This window comes from Spermophilus citellus, assembly GCF_964194105.1.
Source record: "Spermophilus citellus genome assembly, chromosome: 4".
Lineage (NCBI taxonomy): Eukaryota > Metazoa > Chordata > Mammalia > Rodentia > Sciuridae > Spermophilus > Spermophilus citellus.
The window spans coordinates 122,594,061-122,612,688 of NC_138185.1; the positions used below are offsets into that span (position 1 = coordinate 122,594,061).

Here is an 18,628-nt window from a genome sequence, read left to right on the forward strand (position 1 = left end):
TTTTAAAAACTAATGAAACTGCTAATTCAGAATACTTTTTACATTTGCTTTTTGTCAGGGAGAGGGAAAATGGATAGCACATGACATAGATCTAAGCCCTTCCCATCACACATGCATATGACCTAAATGTGTTTTGTCAAAACTTTAAATTTGGATAGTCTCTCTCAAAGAAGTTAAATTTAACTAAATACCAGTAAAATAACACCATTAGTATTTGGAGTTGTTCTAATTAATATTTTATTTTTCCTTTGAATACTTTTAAAGGCTCCACATTAAACATAGAATTTTTTTAATAACATAATTTCTCTGGAGACAACCATATAATCATTTAAAATGACAGGAACATGTATATATAGGAGATTGAGGTTTCTGCAGCCTATATATGCCTCTTGGCGGTGGGGAGGGGTATGGGGAGGAGGAAGCAAAGTACTGACAACTGACAATTCAGTTATAACTTTGAAAAAATAACCGGTTCTCATACCAAAACATGAATGTGCTACACATGAACCTCAACTGTGAGAGCAAAGAACTCCAGTCAAGTAAAGCATGAGAACAACTACTCCTTTCACTTAGCTCTCAGCTGCATTTCCTATACCACAACTTACTCCAGGCAAATCTGGTCATCTAGAAAAACCCTCTGCCCCTCTAGCATCTCCTCAAAATATTCCTTATTCCTAATCAGAAGTAAGAACAATCTTCCTGGGGGAAGACAAGAGAATAAAACAAACATTTGTGAAGCATTTTTCTATGAGTGTCTTTCAAGGTAATTCACATCCCAGATCTCAATTACTCCAAGTAAGCATACACACAATGCTTTGGACTGTACTCCCTTCACTGCTCAAAAAAAGAGGGAACTAAGTCTTACTAATTTATTTTAGGTACCTGGGACAACTAAGTGTTTCACTAAAAGACATAATAAATGCTATTTTATAGATGTAAGGATAAGAAAAAAGTGAAGCTATCTACTTCCATTTGAAAGGAAAAAAACATATTCCACTACATACTAAAATATCAGACCAATGCACAACATACCACAAAATTTTAATACAATATGGTTAAACACAATATTGAAATATTAAACTTTTCAATCACATGAAGATCATCTTCTGAAAGACAAACTGAGCTTCTTTTTGTAGCAACGTTTTTGTAACTTTATAAAGTTTTCTCCCTCAACAGTGTCTGACACCAATCTTGATACTTGTTATAAAGTCTGATGGAAGATAATGACTTCTCAAGAGTAGAAGATTTAGGAGATAATTCCAATGCCCATCTTCATAATTCATCATCAGAGGACTGATCATCATCTTCATCTCTTACTTCTCGGTACTTCCCTGAAGACTCCCCTTCTGGATTATAACTCTGCATTTTAATATTCAGTCTTTCAGCCAATTTTTGTGCTGCGAGCTTTGCTTGCATCTCCTTTAAAACAAAAGAGCAAAGCAAAAAGTCACACATTCATGTTCTTTTCCTTACAATTTTTCAATAGGAAGTTATAACAGTCACTTAGTACACTCTCTAAACACAAGAAACCTAACTCTGTGTGTCCTATTACAGATACAAAAGGACAATGCATGCAAAAGCTACCAGCCTGCTATAGTTGTAGTTATCAACTTCCATTAATAAACAACACTGGATTGAAGCTGGGCCTGGTGTTACATGCCTTTAATCCCAGTGACTTGGGAGGCTGAGGCAGAAGGATTGCAATTTCAAGACCAGCCTCAGCAACTTAGTGAGACCAAGTCTCAGAAAAATAAAAAGGGCTGGGGATATAGCTCAGTTGTAAAGCACCTCCACCCCAATCCCACGGTTAATCTCAAACACACACAAAAAATTTAAAAATAAATAAATAAATAAACATTGCATCGAAATGCCTACCTCTATAAGAACTGAGTAATCACATTAGCACCCAACAATTATAAATACAGACACATTAAGTATGTGATTACACACACTGATACAGAAACAATTAGACCTATCAAATGTTACAAATTACTAATACTGTGTTGATTTCTCTGACAGAACCTTCTTCCCCAGACAGAGGCCCAAGAGTTACAGTTCAATGGCATAGGCAAAACCAAGATATTAATATTAAAAAGCTTATTACCTCTTTCTAAATAAAGTCCTACAGAAATTAGTACCTAACCAAAAGTCCAAGCAAGTTTCAGTCTGGTAATGTTTACACACCAAAGGACTTCACTACCAACTGATAAAGGGAACAATGCTCATTCCTCATTTGGCTCTTCCTTTTCTCCGAGATCCCTTAAATGTCTTTATGTCCTTCCCCTAGGGCCATGAATATTATGAGTAGGTTTCTGCCAAAGAAACCAATTTCAAGCTGAAGGGTTTAATTCAACATAAAAATGTCTTAGGACAGGCATTCAAGATCCCAGAGACAATTTATAAAACAATTCTTCAATGATATAGCTATAACTAGCAATCATTTTCATACACTGAGAGGAAGAGTAAAAAGGAATGCCTTAAAAATGCTAATCCAAACCAAGTGAGTTATGAAAAGCCAAAACAGATTAATAAGCTAATTAGATATTAATTGGTGCATGGTACTTAACTGAAATCTAGATAAGTAGTTATCTAGGAAGTAGGAAAGGATGCTGTCTTCCTGGAGGCTCAAATTATTATCCAAGAATGTCAAATCCTTTCTATAACCCCATGATCCTCATACTATTTGCCCCCATTCTATTAACTCCCATTCACAAACTCTCAAGGTACATGCTTAAATTTCATGCAAAACACACAGATCTTTGGAGAAAGTGCTATATAAAACTGATTTTAGATGCCCAAAGTAGGAAATTCTTTTCTCAGATTATGGCTCATTGACCTACTACTGGCAATATAACACTATCCTCCCACCCACTCTGTGCTGCCTCTGTATTGATGGAGATGGAAGTCTGGGAGCTATATTTCCCTGGATTAAATTCCACCACTGAGAAGCTATCACATGGATTTTATAAGGCAGAAGAGCGAGTTGATAGTACTGCTATCCTAATGGGAACAGGCAGAAGCAAGGGCTGGATGTAAAATTTTGCAGTAGTCTCTCCATAATTCCTGTTAAATCATCACTTTGAGGTTGCAGGTAGTTATGATCATCTCCAGCTGTTTCCTGCAGTTTTATTAAGTTTGTAACTAAAAACTAATGGCACATGTATAAGAACTAATGGTCTCCTCAGCTGACCATTTCTTTAGCACCTAATCCCTTCTATTAAATTATTTCCTCCTTGAACTACCTAGGGTAAATCCTGACATATGTAAGCAGGGGGGAAAAATCCTAATGCCCTAAATACCTCATAATTCTGTTTCTGCTGTTTCTGAAGTGCCAAAGAGTCTTCTATGGAAAGCAGCTGTGCAGGCAGATGGTGAAGTGGCAGGAGCCGCGCTGCTGTGATGTCATCAAGATGCTGCTTGTCCCTGCGCCGCCGCTCTGCCAAGGAAACAGGAGACTCTCCCCTCTGAGAATGACTAGGTGAGTCATTATGATGTGATGGCAAACTAAAGAAAGAATTTATGTTATATGATCAGACTATTTCCTTTTTGTGAACACAATCAAACACACACACACAAAGTGGTCTTTAACCCTAATAATCAATTCTTGAACAAAGGTAACAGTAAGACGTTTACCCATATTCGTTGCTCCAGCGAGGGTATGTGTATACACACAGATCTAGGCTCTTTGCCTTTTCCTTCCCCTCTTCACATTTCATGATTGAACTGAAGCTATTTTTTCATTTATTCCCTACAAGAACGTTTGCAAAGGGGCTTACTATCCAGTAGGGAGGAATAAGCATACAAATAGTTTTAGTGAAATATAGTACTACAGGTACAGTAAGACACGACCAGTTCCAGGAGGAGAAAGAGAAGTTGTCAGGAAAGCTTCAAGGTGAAATCTGAAGTTTTGGAATAAGTGCTTACTATGTTAAGAAGGGGAGAAGGGCATCCCAGGACAGTGAATGAGGGGCAACAGAGGTGCACCATCCAGGAAACACAGAAAACAGACATTTCAGAAAGGGTAGCAGAGATAGATGGGAAGAAAGCTGAGTCCAGACTAAACAAAGTTCCAGTCTATTTAACAGGTTCTGATTTGTATTTTTACAAATTTCACTCTGGCAGCAGTGGAGAGGAAGGGCTGGTCAATAAGACTAGGGGGAGGAACAGTCCACATTTACAGCCCAAGAGAGAGATGAGAACCTTCACTTTGATGGAAGATATGATGAAGGAAGAATAATCAGAGATGAAGAACAAGGAAATACATCTCTTAGGTCTTCAAGATTAGCAGACAGTGGTGATGAGGGACAAGATGCCTTGGGAAGAAAAGGTGGCGGTGGCATTATTAACATGAGAGATATGAGAGTAAGTAAATTTGGGAAGAGAGACAAGCTCCACTTTGTACATGAACTTGAAGTGCCGTGAAACACCCAAGTAGTCATGTTTTATAGCTAACTGGCCATGCAAATCTGAAGTAAGGGTAGAGATAGATGTGGCAGCCTCCAGTATCCAGGCAATATGCAAATCCAGAACATAAAGAAATCAAAAGAAGAGCAGAAAAGCCAAGGAATATGATCTCATCTTACTACCTACCCTCTAAGCCTCTGCTCACAGGGAAGCCTGATGCCCACCTGTCTAGAGCTTAACAACCCCTCCATGTCAGTCCTTCTAATTGCAGAGAAAGCTCCTTCTCTCTTAAACTTCCCTAATCCTGGGCAGCCCTCACTGCTATTCCCTTACCTCCCTCTTGTTCTCAAATGACAATACAGAACTAAGGCCCACTTACTCCTTTTTATTGATGACTAATTATGCTTTTAGTTTTCCCAAACATCCTCCTAAAAGTGAAGAAAGATACCTCACTGCATACAAGGTAAGTATGAATTAATGCAGAATGATTGTGGTTTTCTACACAACAGAAAAAAAAAAAATGAGGTTAAATTAAAAAGAATTACATGGTAGGATTAAACTTTAAAGTCTCTTTTTTAACAATCACCAAAATGTTTTAGGTATTTTCAACTAGGTGTTTTCAGTTTTTCAATGAAAGGTAGCAAACAGTAGCTTGACTTTGCATCTGAAATTACATCCTCATAAATTTAGGTTGGTATCAATTATTACTGAGATTTAAGTATTATATTTGCTTTAAGAACAATTCTTTTCTCTTCAAAGAGCTTTTATTTTCCTGCAGCTCTCAGAAACAAAACTACAACAAAGAACTCAGAAGCAGAGTTTGTAACCCTCCTCCCCAACTTTTTAAAGTATTTTTAATTTTTAACTCCTCTTGCCTCCCTTTCCCTAGAAACTGTGTTATAATTTAATTTTCTTTACAAGTGTATAAACCTAAGGTCCTCATCTGGAACCTAAATGCTCTGAGGAGCATAGTGAGCACACAAATAAATAACTGAAAAAGTCCATCAACTCCTACAACTATTTTTCTCTTAGATTATAGACCAATTGAAGGGGAAGCTGTACACTAAAAAAATGGTACCGAAAATAAAAGCCATACTAAATCCTCTCTTCAATTCTGTTTATTACGAAATATTGGCTAAGAATTCTGAAACATAATAGTCCCCATCTGCTAATTAAAACCCTTTCAATTATTTGGCTTCAAAACTAAAGTATGGTTCAACAGGAATCCTCCACTCCAGCCAGGCTGGTCTCACTGTTTCCACAAATATACTCATTCCTACCTAAAAGGAGCACTCACATAAAGCCCACTGAACTTAAAAGCATTCTTCCAACTTTTTGAATTTCACACATATTACATTCCCATGATATGCCTATTTCCAATGATACTTACACATTAGTTTTAAATTTATGTGGTGGGGGCACTGGATTTTTGGCTCGCATTTCTAACACTTCCATGTAATGGGGCTTCTTAGGAGTCCTATCACGAAGGCCCATCAAGTTTTCAGCACTTGTGTTTTCTTCCGAGTGATGTATACCTTGGTCTGCAACTGTGATCCTTTGGAACTTATCAATAAACTGGTTGTCAAAACTGCTGGAAGTATCTTCTGCTTGACTTGAAACACAATGCTGAGGGAGATGCTCTCTCGCTTCAAGTGAGGAAGATCCCCTGAATCTATTGTGGGAAGCTGGGCACTTGTTCACTGTGTACTCAGCCTCTGGAATCTCTTCATCACCTTTTTGAGTAGGATGTACAAGTCCCTGTTTTTCTGAGGTTGTGTTAGATGATTTGATGTTATCTACAAAGGAACAGGCATGAACTGGTGATGAAGTATCAAGTATTCGGTCAGAACTCTGGGCCTTTTCTATATCCACATCAACTCCTGCAATTACTTTTTGCCTTAGCTTACAGTCTAAACTAGCAGAATGAAACAGTTCACGTTTTCCTCTAACCTCTTCACGCTCTGCAATGGCAGCTTTCAGTTTGGCAACAGTGTCTAAGATCTTTTTACCTTTGTCGGGCAATCTGCAAATGAATTTTCTGTCAAATACAAAAAAAAAAGTATACGTTAGAGTATTGTTTTTAAACTTGTGATTTTTCATTTAAAAGGCAAAACAATAACCTCGAAGGGAAAAAAACTAATTTTTAAGCAAAAAATTTGATTTCTAACTGGCCCCAAATGGGAATTAAACAAATAAGACAATTAACCCCAAAAACAAGGAAATGCAGCCAGAATAAAAATATGACTCATTTGTCTCATCTCATTAGAATTTCAACAAAAGCATTTTAAGAATATACATTATTCATTCCTATTCTGAAAATCCAAAATGCTCCAAAATCTGAAACTGTCTGAGCACTGGTAATATGATGCCACCAGTAGAAAATTCCAAAACCTGATCACATGTGATGGGTTATGATGGGTTTTCATGCACATGTGAAAACACAGGTGCATAAAAAATATTATATAAAATTACCTTCAGGTTATTTGTACAAACCATGTATGAAACATGGATTTCACGTTCAGACTTGGTACCATTCCAAAGATATCTCATTATTTATATATAAAATATTCCAAAACCTGAAAAAATCTGAAATTCAAAACACTTCTGATCCCACCCATTTAGGATAATGGATCCGCTACCTGTGCAAAAATCACTTAAGACATTCCAAAAATCAGCGGTTCTTAAAGTGTGATTTCCAAAACAAAGGGCAGGGGAACTGCTCTGGAAGGTCAAAACTATTTTCATAATACTTTCTCTAACTTTCTCACACAAGTACAGTGCAGTTTTCCAGAGGGTATATGGTGTGAATTGAACTTGTTTTTATGTATACGTATCATAAGGAGTTCCCCATTATTTCTGGTAAATCAGTAAGTATCAGTAGATATAATACACATACATAAGAGCTCTTTAGGATGCCCAATAACTTTTTCAAGAGTTCAAAAGGGATCAAAAAGCTAATTCACTGCTATACATTAAAAACTCCTTCTCAAAAAGGCAAAATATCTGTCTCTACTGGTAAGCCCTCAACCCAAATGATTATTTGTCCTTTTTGCTGAATTCCTCTTCTGACTCTGTCTTTAGTCGTGTGGTCAGAAGGTTATATCTTTAACACTCTCGCTGCTCCTTCTCTGATATGACATTCCCACAATTTCAACTGTATAAATTAACACCTTTGTGCAACTGAGAGTCCTGCTTTCCCAGCCTTCTCCTAAGTGTTATAACCACTTCTCCACCTTTTAATTAATCAAATGTCTGTTATGCTCTCTCCTCAACTCAGCACACCCTGAGTAAAATGAACCTTGCTTGAATCCATTCCTTTCCCTCAATTTTCATGTTTTTGTTAGTGGCTCCCTATGCAGAAGAGAAACTTCATTTATCTCTGTCAATTACATATTTAAATTATTCCACACTTGAAGTTTTCCCAATCCTGCTTAACTATCTTCCTCATTCACTTTCTTACAACCCCCTTGTTGAAAACCTCTTTCTGAAAAGACTCTCCTGATGTCCCCTGCCTCTTAATCCTTCAAACCATCATGCACCAAGCTACTAAATAAAGTTTCCTGTAAAAAGTCACCCCATCACATCGCTCCCCTGCTAAAATGCGCCGTCTGCCAGCTGAATGAGTACAACTTTCGCGGCCCTAATAAACCACTTTTATCCTTCTCTTCCCATCCTGCAAGAGTAAGATCTAGAGATGAAACTGATAACACGTCTGGGTCACGGTGTGGGGAGGAGGGCAAAGGGATTTGTGATACAGACACTCCTTCCATGGAGCCAAAACAGTAGCTGAGCACATTAAACCAACGCCAAGCAGCCGTTCAGTACACGGGCCATCCTCGCAGGCGGTACGTGCTTGGCCAGGAGGAGTCATGGCGTGGCCTTGCGGCCGCAGGCTACCCACTCGTCCTTGGAACTGAAATGGATCTGAGACAAGGTCACCTTTGCCCTAAGAGAACGCGGGAAGATAATGGGGGCGTCCTAAGGCGCCCGAGCCCTAGGAGCACTGCGGTGCCGCCGCGAGACCCCAGCTTACTCGTTGCGCAAAAGTCTCTCCTGGCGCTTCAACATCTCCCCCAGCTCCGCCGAACTCCGCTGCCCCAAGTCCTCTGGAGCTTGGGGCTCGAAGCCGCGGGGCAACGAGAACATTCTGCGGGGGCTGAGGCTGGCGCGGCGCGGGGCAGTCGGCTTCCTCAGCGGGCCCCTCAGCTGGCGCTGGATCCGCGGCCGGCGGCGACTCCGGGGCACGAGCGGGAGTCGCCATTTTCCCGGAAGAACAGGTCTTCTTCGAGCCGAATCGAGCTTTATTGAAACGCCGGAAACAAACATGGACCGGGAAAAGGGGGCGTCCGGAGGAGCGCGAAGGGGCGGAAGTTACGTAAGTTGACTCAGGCACCTAGGTTGGCGGGCTTCAGTGTGTCTTCCTCTGCTCATCATCTATATATTTGTTTATTCAAAAAGTACTGAGCACCTTCGTGACCTTACCAAGCACTATATGGAAGTGAACAAAGAGCCACGGCCCCCATTGCTATGAAATTTAGAGTGGTAGAGAGAGAACAACATATAATGGTAAAGTTGAAATAGGCGTTTGTTAAGATATCTATGAGTGGCGCTGGGATTGTGGCTGTGTGGTAGAGCCCTGCCCTAGCATGTGTGAGTAACTGGTTCGATTCTCAGCACCACATATTAAAAAAACAAATAAATAAAAGGTCCATAATAACTAATAAAAATATTTTTTAAAAAAGATATCTATGAGAAAGGAGATTAGAGAAACCCCAATGATGAGCTAGCCATTAGTGAGATACGGGAGAGAACAGGATTTGGGAGACCACAGCCTATGATGTGGTGCCTCCTAGCCCAGTTTAGTGAAGCCCTGAAATGTTAGAGTTGGAAGATTTCTTAGAGATCATCCGCATACCTTAATGGGGCTCATTGGTCGTTGGAACAGGACTTGACTTTGCAGCACTGCCTGGGGTATGGCAAGACTTTCAGTATCTCTGGTTTCTGCCCACCAGTTGCTATGACAATCCCAAATCATTTTAAAAATCCAAAACACTCCGTCTCCCCCTTTTCCAAAGGCCCACAGAGAGGTGATAAGGGATGGGAGGGGGTGCTGTACAAACAGCAGAGAACCTTCCATAATTTCTTTTTATCTGTAGACAAACTGGCACAAAAACTAAATATTGCCAAAGCAAAAATAAAAATGAAAGCAGCAGATTTCAAACCATAATGCTCTGTGGATTACTCCACTGCACCAATTAGAAACCCCTTCTTCACTTTACATCTATTTCCAAATGTACAAAATCAAAAAGATTTTCTGGCCCCAAAGAGAAAGACTATAGTAAGTAAAGACTCAACTTTTAGGTCAGCTAAGAAAGCTGTGCTCTGAAGGAAAGAATAGGAAACATGCTAAGTCAGCATATATTGCACCCATGACTTCTAACTCCCACCTACAATTCTTGGTTTAGAAAATTGAAGTTTTTCTCAATCCTGAGTAATATTCTATATAAATGCAAGCATGCTCCTCCCAAGGAACAGAAACTTCAGATGAAATCCAAAGCTACTCCAAAGAGTGAAATGGCAGCCATTTCTTTACACACACCCCCAATCTAGTTCATTCTAATCAGGTTAATATATCAAAATAAATGTGTTCAGTATAAGCTTTGCAAATGACTTTACCAACCCCAACTGAATAAGAAACAAGACCCTTAAGACAAGTGGTTGTCCTTAGCAACCTCCACCCTAAGACTCCCTCATCTTCCCCTTGGGCCTCAGCTGGCAGCTTTTGTTTCCTCCTCAGTAGTGAACTTCCATCTTTTGATCCTGGGCACACAGTCCTCAAGACAAAACTTATCTAATTGTGTTAAATATAGTGATTTTTATATTTTTCTTTTGTAATAAAATTGTCAAGTCTTTTCCGTTAGAGAGCTATGATTATGCTTTTCTGTCTCCCCAAACGCATATAGCAAGTACTAACTGGTAGAATCTCCTTTCATAATTTTTCTCTTCACTGGTCCCCCAGATTTCTATCTATAAATAAAACATTTCTTTTGTATATACAAATCCTAAGCTTTTGCAGTAATAGTAACTATAATTACTGTGAAAATATTTTCAGTGGTGTAGGCTAGAATGCTTTATACAACATAGCTCAGGGATTTGAAATGTCATAATACAAATCTGAGCTCTTATGAATACCCATTGTGCAAACATCTAGTTCTTTAGTCAGTAACCAAGAGGTTTGAGAAGAGAAAAATCTATCTGCAATAAAATTTATCTGAAGCGCTTGCAATTCAAAGTGAAAGTAGGCAAAGTTTTCACTCATAACCTATGAAATAAACAGAAGATCAGATCTGGCACACAAATTTTCACAGCGATGTCTATGGAAAATTTTATAAAATAGAGAAAATTAGAAATGGAGAAAGAGCAAAGCAAGAAACAATGAAGGCCATGGGTTTTTCCACTTGCAGCTGAACCAGCAACCCCTTGAAAAGAAGTAAAGCCCACAAACCACAGGCAGCTGACCTCTGCTAAAGAATTCTAGTGCATATTAACACATTTGTTATAAAAATGAATCTGGACAAGTGTTTTGGGGTTTGTTTGTTCTTGCTCTATAATGCTCATTTTAAAAATAATTTAGGCTGAGCATTCTGGCATGCCTGTAGTCCCAGCCACTTGGGATGCTCAAGTGGGGGATCGCTTGAGCTCATATTATAGAGACCTGCCTGGGCGGCAGGACACCATTTCAAAAAAATAGAAATATAAATCCCTTTTTCAATAGTACTTGGATAATATCCTGAGTGTTACCTTCAGTGTAAACTAATGAACTTAACTGTATTATAAAGTAAGAAAAAGTTATAAACAAAAATTTACAGGAAGGAAGAATTTGTCAAGCATGGTGGCACATGCCTGTAATCCCAGCAGCTCCAGAGGCTAAGGCAGAAGGATCACAAGTTCAAAGCCAGCCTCAGCAATTTAGCAAGGCCCTAAGCAACTTGGAAAGACCCTGTCTTTAAATAAAATATTTTTTAAAAGGGGATGTGGCTTAGCTGTTAAGTGCCCCTGAGTTCATTCCCAGGGAAAGAAAGAAAGAAAGGGAAAGCGGGAGGGAAAGGAAGGGAAGAATGGATCTCGTCAGTCATGTGAAATACTATCAGGATGATTTATAGCCATCCCATTGCCACCAAACTGTGCAAGAACATTGTTTGAACATTATTAAAAATAAAAACAAGGTTGGTTCCACAGTTCAGCTATAGTGAATTGTACTAGTATAAGCATTGATATGGCTGTGTCCCTGTAGTATGCTGTTTTAACTCCTTTGGGTATAGTCTGAGGAGAGGGATAGCTGGGTCAAATGGTGATTCCATTCCCAGGTTTCCAAGTAATCTCCATACTGCTTTCCATATTGGCTGCACCAATTTGCAGTCCCACCAGCAGTGTATGAGTGTGCCTTTTCCCCCACATCCTTGCTAACACTTATTGCTGTTTGTCTTCATAACAATGGAGCCAACCTAGATGCCCTTCAGTGGAGGAATGGATAAAAAAAATGTGGCATATATACACAATAGAATTTTACTCAGCAATACAAGAGAATAAAATCATGGCATTTGCAGGTAAATGGATGGCATTGGAGAAGATAATGCTAAGTGAAATTAGCCAATCCCAAAAAAACAAATGCCTAATGTTTTCTCTGATATAAGGAGGCTGACTCATAGTGGGGTAGGGAGGGGAAACATGGGAGGGATAGATGAACTCTAGATAGGGAGTGGAATGGGAAGGAAAGGGTGGAGACAGGGGATTAGCAAGGATGGTGGAATGTGATAGACATCATTATCCAAAGTACATGTATGAAGACATGAATTGGGTGTCAAAATACTTTATATACCAACAGAGATATGAAAAATTGTGGTATATATGTGTAATAAGAATTGTAATGCATTCTACTGTCATTTATTTTTTAAAATCAATATAAATAAGTAAATACATAAATAAATAAATAAGCTGGTATTATTTGTCCCTACAAAGTTGAAGATAAAAGTTGGAAATCAATCCTGAAATTGATAAACATGAATTTTTAGAATTCTTTCCAGGTTTCTTCTGTTTTCTCACATTGGTTGTCAGAATTGGGCATGAATGGCCACAAGACTGGCCATGATACATGTGGAGGCAACAAAAAATGGCATCCATGTTTCCCATCTGCTATAGTTAAGATATGAATTGAATATACCCCCAGGGTCATGTGTTGGGAGCTTGATCCCCAGTATGCTAGTGTTGTGAGCAGTATAGAACCTTTAAGAGATGGGGCCTAAGGAGAAGTAAATAGGTCACTGAGGGCACTGCCCTTAGAAGGAATTGATGTAGGTCTTGTGGGACTATGGTTAGTTTTCATCAGTGGTTGCTGTCAAAAATGGAGCCTGTCTCCTGAATCTCTCTCTGGCTTCCTGTCTCACTATATGACTTCTCTTTCTCACATGCACTCACAACATTATGATGCCATCTTCACTAGAGTCCAGCTGATGCCAGCACCATGCCCTTGAATCTCCATAATGATGAGCTAAATGAATCTCTTTTCTTTTCACATTACTGTACAGACACAGGCATTTTGTTAAAGTAACAGAAAATGGACCAATACATCAGTCTATAGGTTCTTCCTATTATTTGAGTTTAGCACTCCTCCTACCAAGAAATAGAGTAGTTCTTCTATTTTCTTGAATCTGGGCATACTTATGACTAGAGAAAAAATGATTTCTCCAATCTAGATGATAAATGGTGATATAACTTCTGCTGAATTTTCAAGGGGAACATGTGCTTAATTTAGCCATTAAGCCACAAAGAAGCTTAACTTTGTGTAGGTATTTTGACTATCAGCCCAAGCTGAACAAACATCCACCACCAGACATTGAAGTAAGCAGCCCTTTTAATAATTCCAGTCTCCAGCCCCAGTGTCACTTCCGGCCTTCAAGACTTCCAAGTGAGGCCCCATATATTATGCGGCAAAGACATCTTCACTATGCCTTTACTAAATTCCTGACCTACAGAATTTGGGGCATAATATAATTTTTTTGTCTTATATGTTTAGGTTTGAGGTGGTTTATTAAACAGCTGTAACAGGAACATTATCCAGTGTTAATCTGCCAAGCCATGCTCTGGGTCCAATATGTTCTAGCCTTTTTGGAGATCTCATCTTATTCATTCATTCAGTAAATATTTACTGAGTATCTATCACATGCAAAACAGTATTACAGGCTTTAGAAGATATAACAATGAATGAGACAAACAAGTTTCCTTCCATGTTTAAACTTATATCCTGTCAGACTGATCTAAGTACCACACAGAGAATTAATATAGGGTGATATGTATTTGATTGGTGATTGAGGCTGGTTTTTCTCAGGAGATAATTTACAAGCTGAGACCTAAGTGACAAGAAGCAATCAACTATGGTACAATCTGATGGAAAAAACATCTCACATGGAAGGAATAGAAAAGTAGTAAGGCCCTAAAAAAATGAGATCAGCATGTTCAGATAACAAAAAGTCCAGTGTAGAACATTGAGGAGTAAATCTTACAGGGCTCTGAAGATCAGGAAATGGAGTTCGAATTTTATTCTGAGAGGAATGAGAAGTCATTCATGATGGGCAGCCTGTAGGATGGCCCCCAGTGCAGGGCCCTCGGGTTGAATGTGGACTGGACTTTCTGACTCTCTTCTAATAAATGGAATGTGTCAAAAGTGTTGGAATGTCACTTCTAATATTAGGTTATAAAATATTTGAACAGACATTTCACAAAAGATGTATAGATGAAAAAATCTATGGGACACAATTAAAGCAGTTTTAAGAGGAAAATTCATCGCCTGGTGGTCATTCCTCAAAAAAAGAAAAAACCAACAAATAAATGAGCTCACACTTCATCTCAAAGCCCTAGAAAAGGAAGAGCAAAACAACAGCAAATGTAGCAGAAGGCAAGAAATAATTAAAATCAGAGCAGAAATCAATGAAATTGAAACAAAAGAAACTATTGAAAAAATTAACAAAACTAAAAGTTGGTTCTTCGAAAAAATAAATAAGATCGACAGACCTTTAGCCATGCTAACGAAGAGAAGAAGAGAGAGAACTCAAATTACTAACATACGGGATGAAAAAGGCAATATCACAACAGATGCTACAGAAATACAGAAGACAATTAGAAATTACTTTGAAAACCTATATTCCAATAAAATAGAAGATAGTGAAGACATCGATAAATTTCTTAAGTCATATGATTTGCCCAGACTGAGTCAGGAGGATACACACAATTTGAACAGACCAATATCAATGGATGAAATTGAAGAAGCCATCAAAAGACTACCAACCAAGAAAAGCCCAGGACCGGATGGGTATACAGCGGAGTTTTACAAAACCTTTAAAGAAGAATTAATACCAATACTTTTCAGGTTATTTCAGGAAATAGAAAAAGAGGGAGCTCTTCCAAATTCATTCTATGAGGCCAACATCACCCTGATTCCGAAACCAGACAAAGACACCTCAAAGAAAGAAAACTACAGACCAATATCTCTAATGAACCTAGATGCAAAAATCCTCAATAAAATTCTGGCGAATCGAATACAAAACACATCAAAAAAATTGTGCACCATGATCAAGTAGGATTCATCCCTGGGATGCAAGGATGGTTCAATATACGGAAATCAATAAATGTTATTCGCCACATCAATAGACTTAAAGATAAGAACCATATGATCATCTCGATAGACGCAGAGAAAGCATTCAACAAAGTACAGCATCCCTTTATGTTCAAAACATTAGAAAAACTAGGGATAACAGGAACTCACCTTGACATTGTAAAAGCTATCTATGCTAAGCCTCAGGCTAGCATCATTCTGAATGGACAAAAGTTAAAGGCATTCCCTCTAAAATCTGGAACAAGACAGGGATGCCCTCTATCACCACTTCTATTCAATGTAGTTCTCGAAACACTGGCCAGAGCAATTAGACAGACAAAAGAAATTAAAGGCATAAAAATAGGAAAAGAAGAACTTAAATTATCACTATTTGCAGATGACATGATTCTATACCTAGAAGACCCAAAAGGGTCTACAAAGAAACTACTAGATCTAATAAATGAATTCAGCAAAGTGGCAGGATATAAAATCAACACGCATAAATCAAAGGCATTTCTGTATATCAGCGACAAAACTTCTGAAACGGAAATGAGGAAAAACACTCCATTCACAATATCCTCAAAAAAAATAAAATACTTGGGAATCAACCTAACAAAAGAGGTGAAAGATTTATACAATGAAAACTACAGAACCCTAAAGAGAGAAGTAGAAGAAGATCTTAGAAGATGGAAAAATACACCCTGTTCATGGATAGGCAGAACTAACATTATCAAAATGGCGATATTACCAAAAGTTCTCTATAGGTTTAATGCAATGCCAATCAAAATCCCAATGGCATTTCTTGTAGAAATAGATAAAGCAATCATGAAATTCATATGGAAAAATAAAAGACCCAGAAGAGCAAAAGCAATTCTAAGCAGGAAGTGTGAATCAGGCGGTATAGCGATACCAGATTTCAAACTATATTACAGAGCAATAGTGACAAAAACAGCATGGTACTGGTACCAAAACAGGCGGATGGACCAATGGTATAGAATAGAGGACACAGAGACTAATCCACAAAGTTACAACTATCTTATATTTGATAAAGGGGCTAAAAGCATGCAATGGAGGAAGGATAGCATCTTCAACAAATGGTGCTGGGAAAACTGGAAATCCATATGCAACAAAATGAAACTGAATCCCTTTCTCTTGCCATGCACAAAAGTTAACTCAAAATGGATCAAGGAGCTTGATATCAAATCAGAGACTCTGCGTCTGATAGAAGAAAAAGTAGGCTCCGATCTTCATATTGTGGGGTAGGGCTCCAAATTCCTTAATAGGACACCCATAGCACAAGAGTTAATAACAAGAATCAACAAATGGGACTTACTTAAACTAAAAAGTTTTTTCTCAGCAAGAGAAACAATAAGAGACGTAAATAGGGAGCCTACATCCTGGGAACAAATTTTTACTCCTCACACTTCAGATAGAGCCCTAATATCCAGAGTATAGAAAGAACTCAAAAAAATTAGACAATAAGATAACAAATAACCCAATCAACAAATGGGCCAAGGACCTGAACAGACACTTCTCAGAGGAGGATATACAATCAATCAACAAGTACATGAAAAAATGCTCACCATCTCTAGCAGTCAGAGAAATGCAAATCAAAACCACCCTAAGATACCATCTCACTCCAGTAAGATTGGCAGCCACTATGAAGTCAAACAACAACAAGTGCTGGCGAGGATGTGGAGAAAAGGGTACACTTGTACATTGCTGGTGGGACTGCAAATTGGTGCGGCCAATTTGGAAAGCAGTTTGGAGATTCCTGGGAAAGCTGGGAATGGAACCACCATTTGACCCTGCTATTGCCCTTCTCGGACTATTCCCTGAAGACCTTAAAAGAGCATGCTACAGGGATACTGCCACATCGATGTTCATAGCAGCACAATTCACAATAGCTAGACTGTGGAACCAACCCAGATGCCCTTCAATAGATGAATGGTTAAAAAAAAATGTGGCATCTATACACAATGGAGTACTATGCAGCAATAAAAAATGACAAAATCATAGAATTTGCAGAGAAATGGATGGCACTAGAGCAGATTATGCTTAGTGAAGCTAGCCAATCCCTAAAAAACAAATACCAAATGTCTTCTTTGATATAATGAGAGCAACTATGAACAGAGCAGGGAGGAAGAGCAGTAAGAAAAGATTAACATTAAACAGAGACATGAGATGGGAGGGAAAGGGAGAGAAAAGGGAAATTGCATGGAAATGAAGGGAGACCCTCATTGCTATACAAAATTACATATAAGAGGTTGTGAGGGGAATGGGAAAATAAACAAGGAGAGAAATGAATTACAGTAGTTGGGGTAGAGAGAGAAGATGGGAGGGGAGGGGAGGGGGGATAGTAGGGGATAGGAAAGGTAGCAGAATTCAACAATTACTAATAGGGCATTATGTAAAATTGTGGATGTGTAACCGACGTGATTCTGCAATCTGCATTTGGGGTAAAATTGGGGGTTCATAACCCACTTCAATCTAATGTATGAAATATGATATGTCAAGAGCTTTGTAATGTTGTGAACAACGAATAAAAAAATTTTAAAAAAGGAATATTTAAAAAAAAGAAAAAATAATCACATTAAGAGTGACTAATGTTATTAGTCATGAAAAAAATGCACACTAAAAACAATGAGATACTATTACATACCTATCAACATGTCTGAAACTAAAAAGATTGACCATGTGAAGTGTTAAAAAGGGTGAGAGGAGCAATTTGAACTGCTAACAGGGATGCAAAATAGTAAAACACTTTGGAAACAAAAAATTGGCAATTTCCTAAAACCTCCCATATAACCCAGAAATTCCTTTGCTATGTATTTGCCTAATAGAAATGAAAGAGAGAGAGAGAGTGTGTGTGTGTGTGTGTCTAAATTTGAAATAGCCCAAAACTGGGAACAATGCTATATCCATAAAAGGGTGAATGGATTAACAAATTGTTATATCTCTATAGAATTGAATACCATGGTACATGTACCATGTACCATCTCTGTGAATTTCCCTTATATTGAGAAGGAAGACAGAGAAACAGTATATAATATATGATTCATTTATATAAAATTGTAAAAATTGCCAGGTGCAGTGATATATGCCTGTAGTTCCACTAACTCAGGAGGCAGGAAGATTGCAAGTGTGAGGCCAACCTCAGCAACTTAATGAGGCCTTAAGTAACTTATTGAGACCCTATTTCAAAATTAAAAGAAAAAGTTCAGTGGTAAAGAACTGCTGGGTTCAATCCTCAAAAAATAAAACAAAATAAATAAAATTATAAAAAACTAACCTATAGTGAAGAAAGTAGATCAGTGATTACCTGATAATATAGGTGACCAGAAGAAGCTGGGAGGAAGGATGATGAACAAGCAGGATGAAACACATTGAGTCATGGATATGTCCTTATTACCCTGATTGTGGTGATGTTATTTGGGTGTATTCCTTGATAACTTAAAAATTAGTTTTTAACTTAGTTTTTTTAACATTTTCTACTTGATGTGGGTTTTTGTTTTGTTTCATTTTTTGGTGGTTCTGGGGATTGAATCCAAGGCTTTGTGCATATGAGGCAGGCAC

General features: G+C 38.3%; 1 protein-coding gene across 1 annotated transcript; it reads right to left on the reverse strand.

Moving 5' to 3' along the window:
- Window positions 1–383: 383 nt before the first annotated feature.
- POLR2M (RNA polymerase II subunit M) lies at window positions 384–8,708 on the reverse strand. The gene is made up of 4 exons (XM_081291724.1): window positions 8,438–8,708; window positions 5,795–6,442; window positions 3,300–3,504; window positions 384–1,419 (listed from the first exon to the last, which is right to left on the reverse strand). The coding sequence occupies exons 1-4, from the start codon at window positions 8,548–8,550 to the stop codon at window positions 1,273–1,275; spliced, it is 1,113 nt and encodes a 370-aa protein (XP_081147850.1). The 5' UTR covers window positions 8,551–8,708; the 3' UTR covers window positions 384–1,272.
- Window positions 8,709–18,628: the final 9,920 nt, after the last annotated feature.

Excerpts from the sequence above, each read along its gene's own strand:
- POLR2M (XM_081291724.1), bottom strand. The coding sequence starts at position 8,550 with ATGTTCTCGTTGCCCCGCGGCTTCGAGCCCCAAGCTCCAGAGGACTTG. Across the intron at positions 6,443-8,437 it reads GAGAGACTTTTGCGCAACGA|AAAATTCATTTGCAGATTGC; the intron begins GTAAGCTGGGGT and ends TGTATTTGACAG. Across the intron at positions 3,505-5,794 it reads CATAAATTTAAAACTAATGT|TTTGCCATCACATCATAATG; the intron begins GTAAGTATCATT and ends TTCTTTCTTTAG.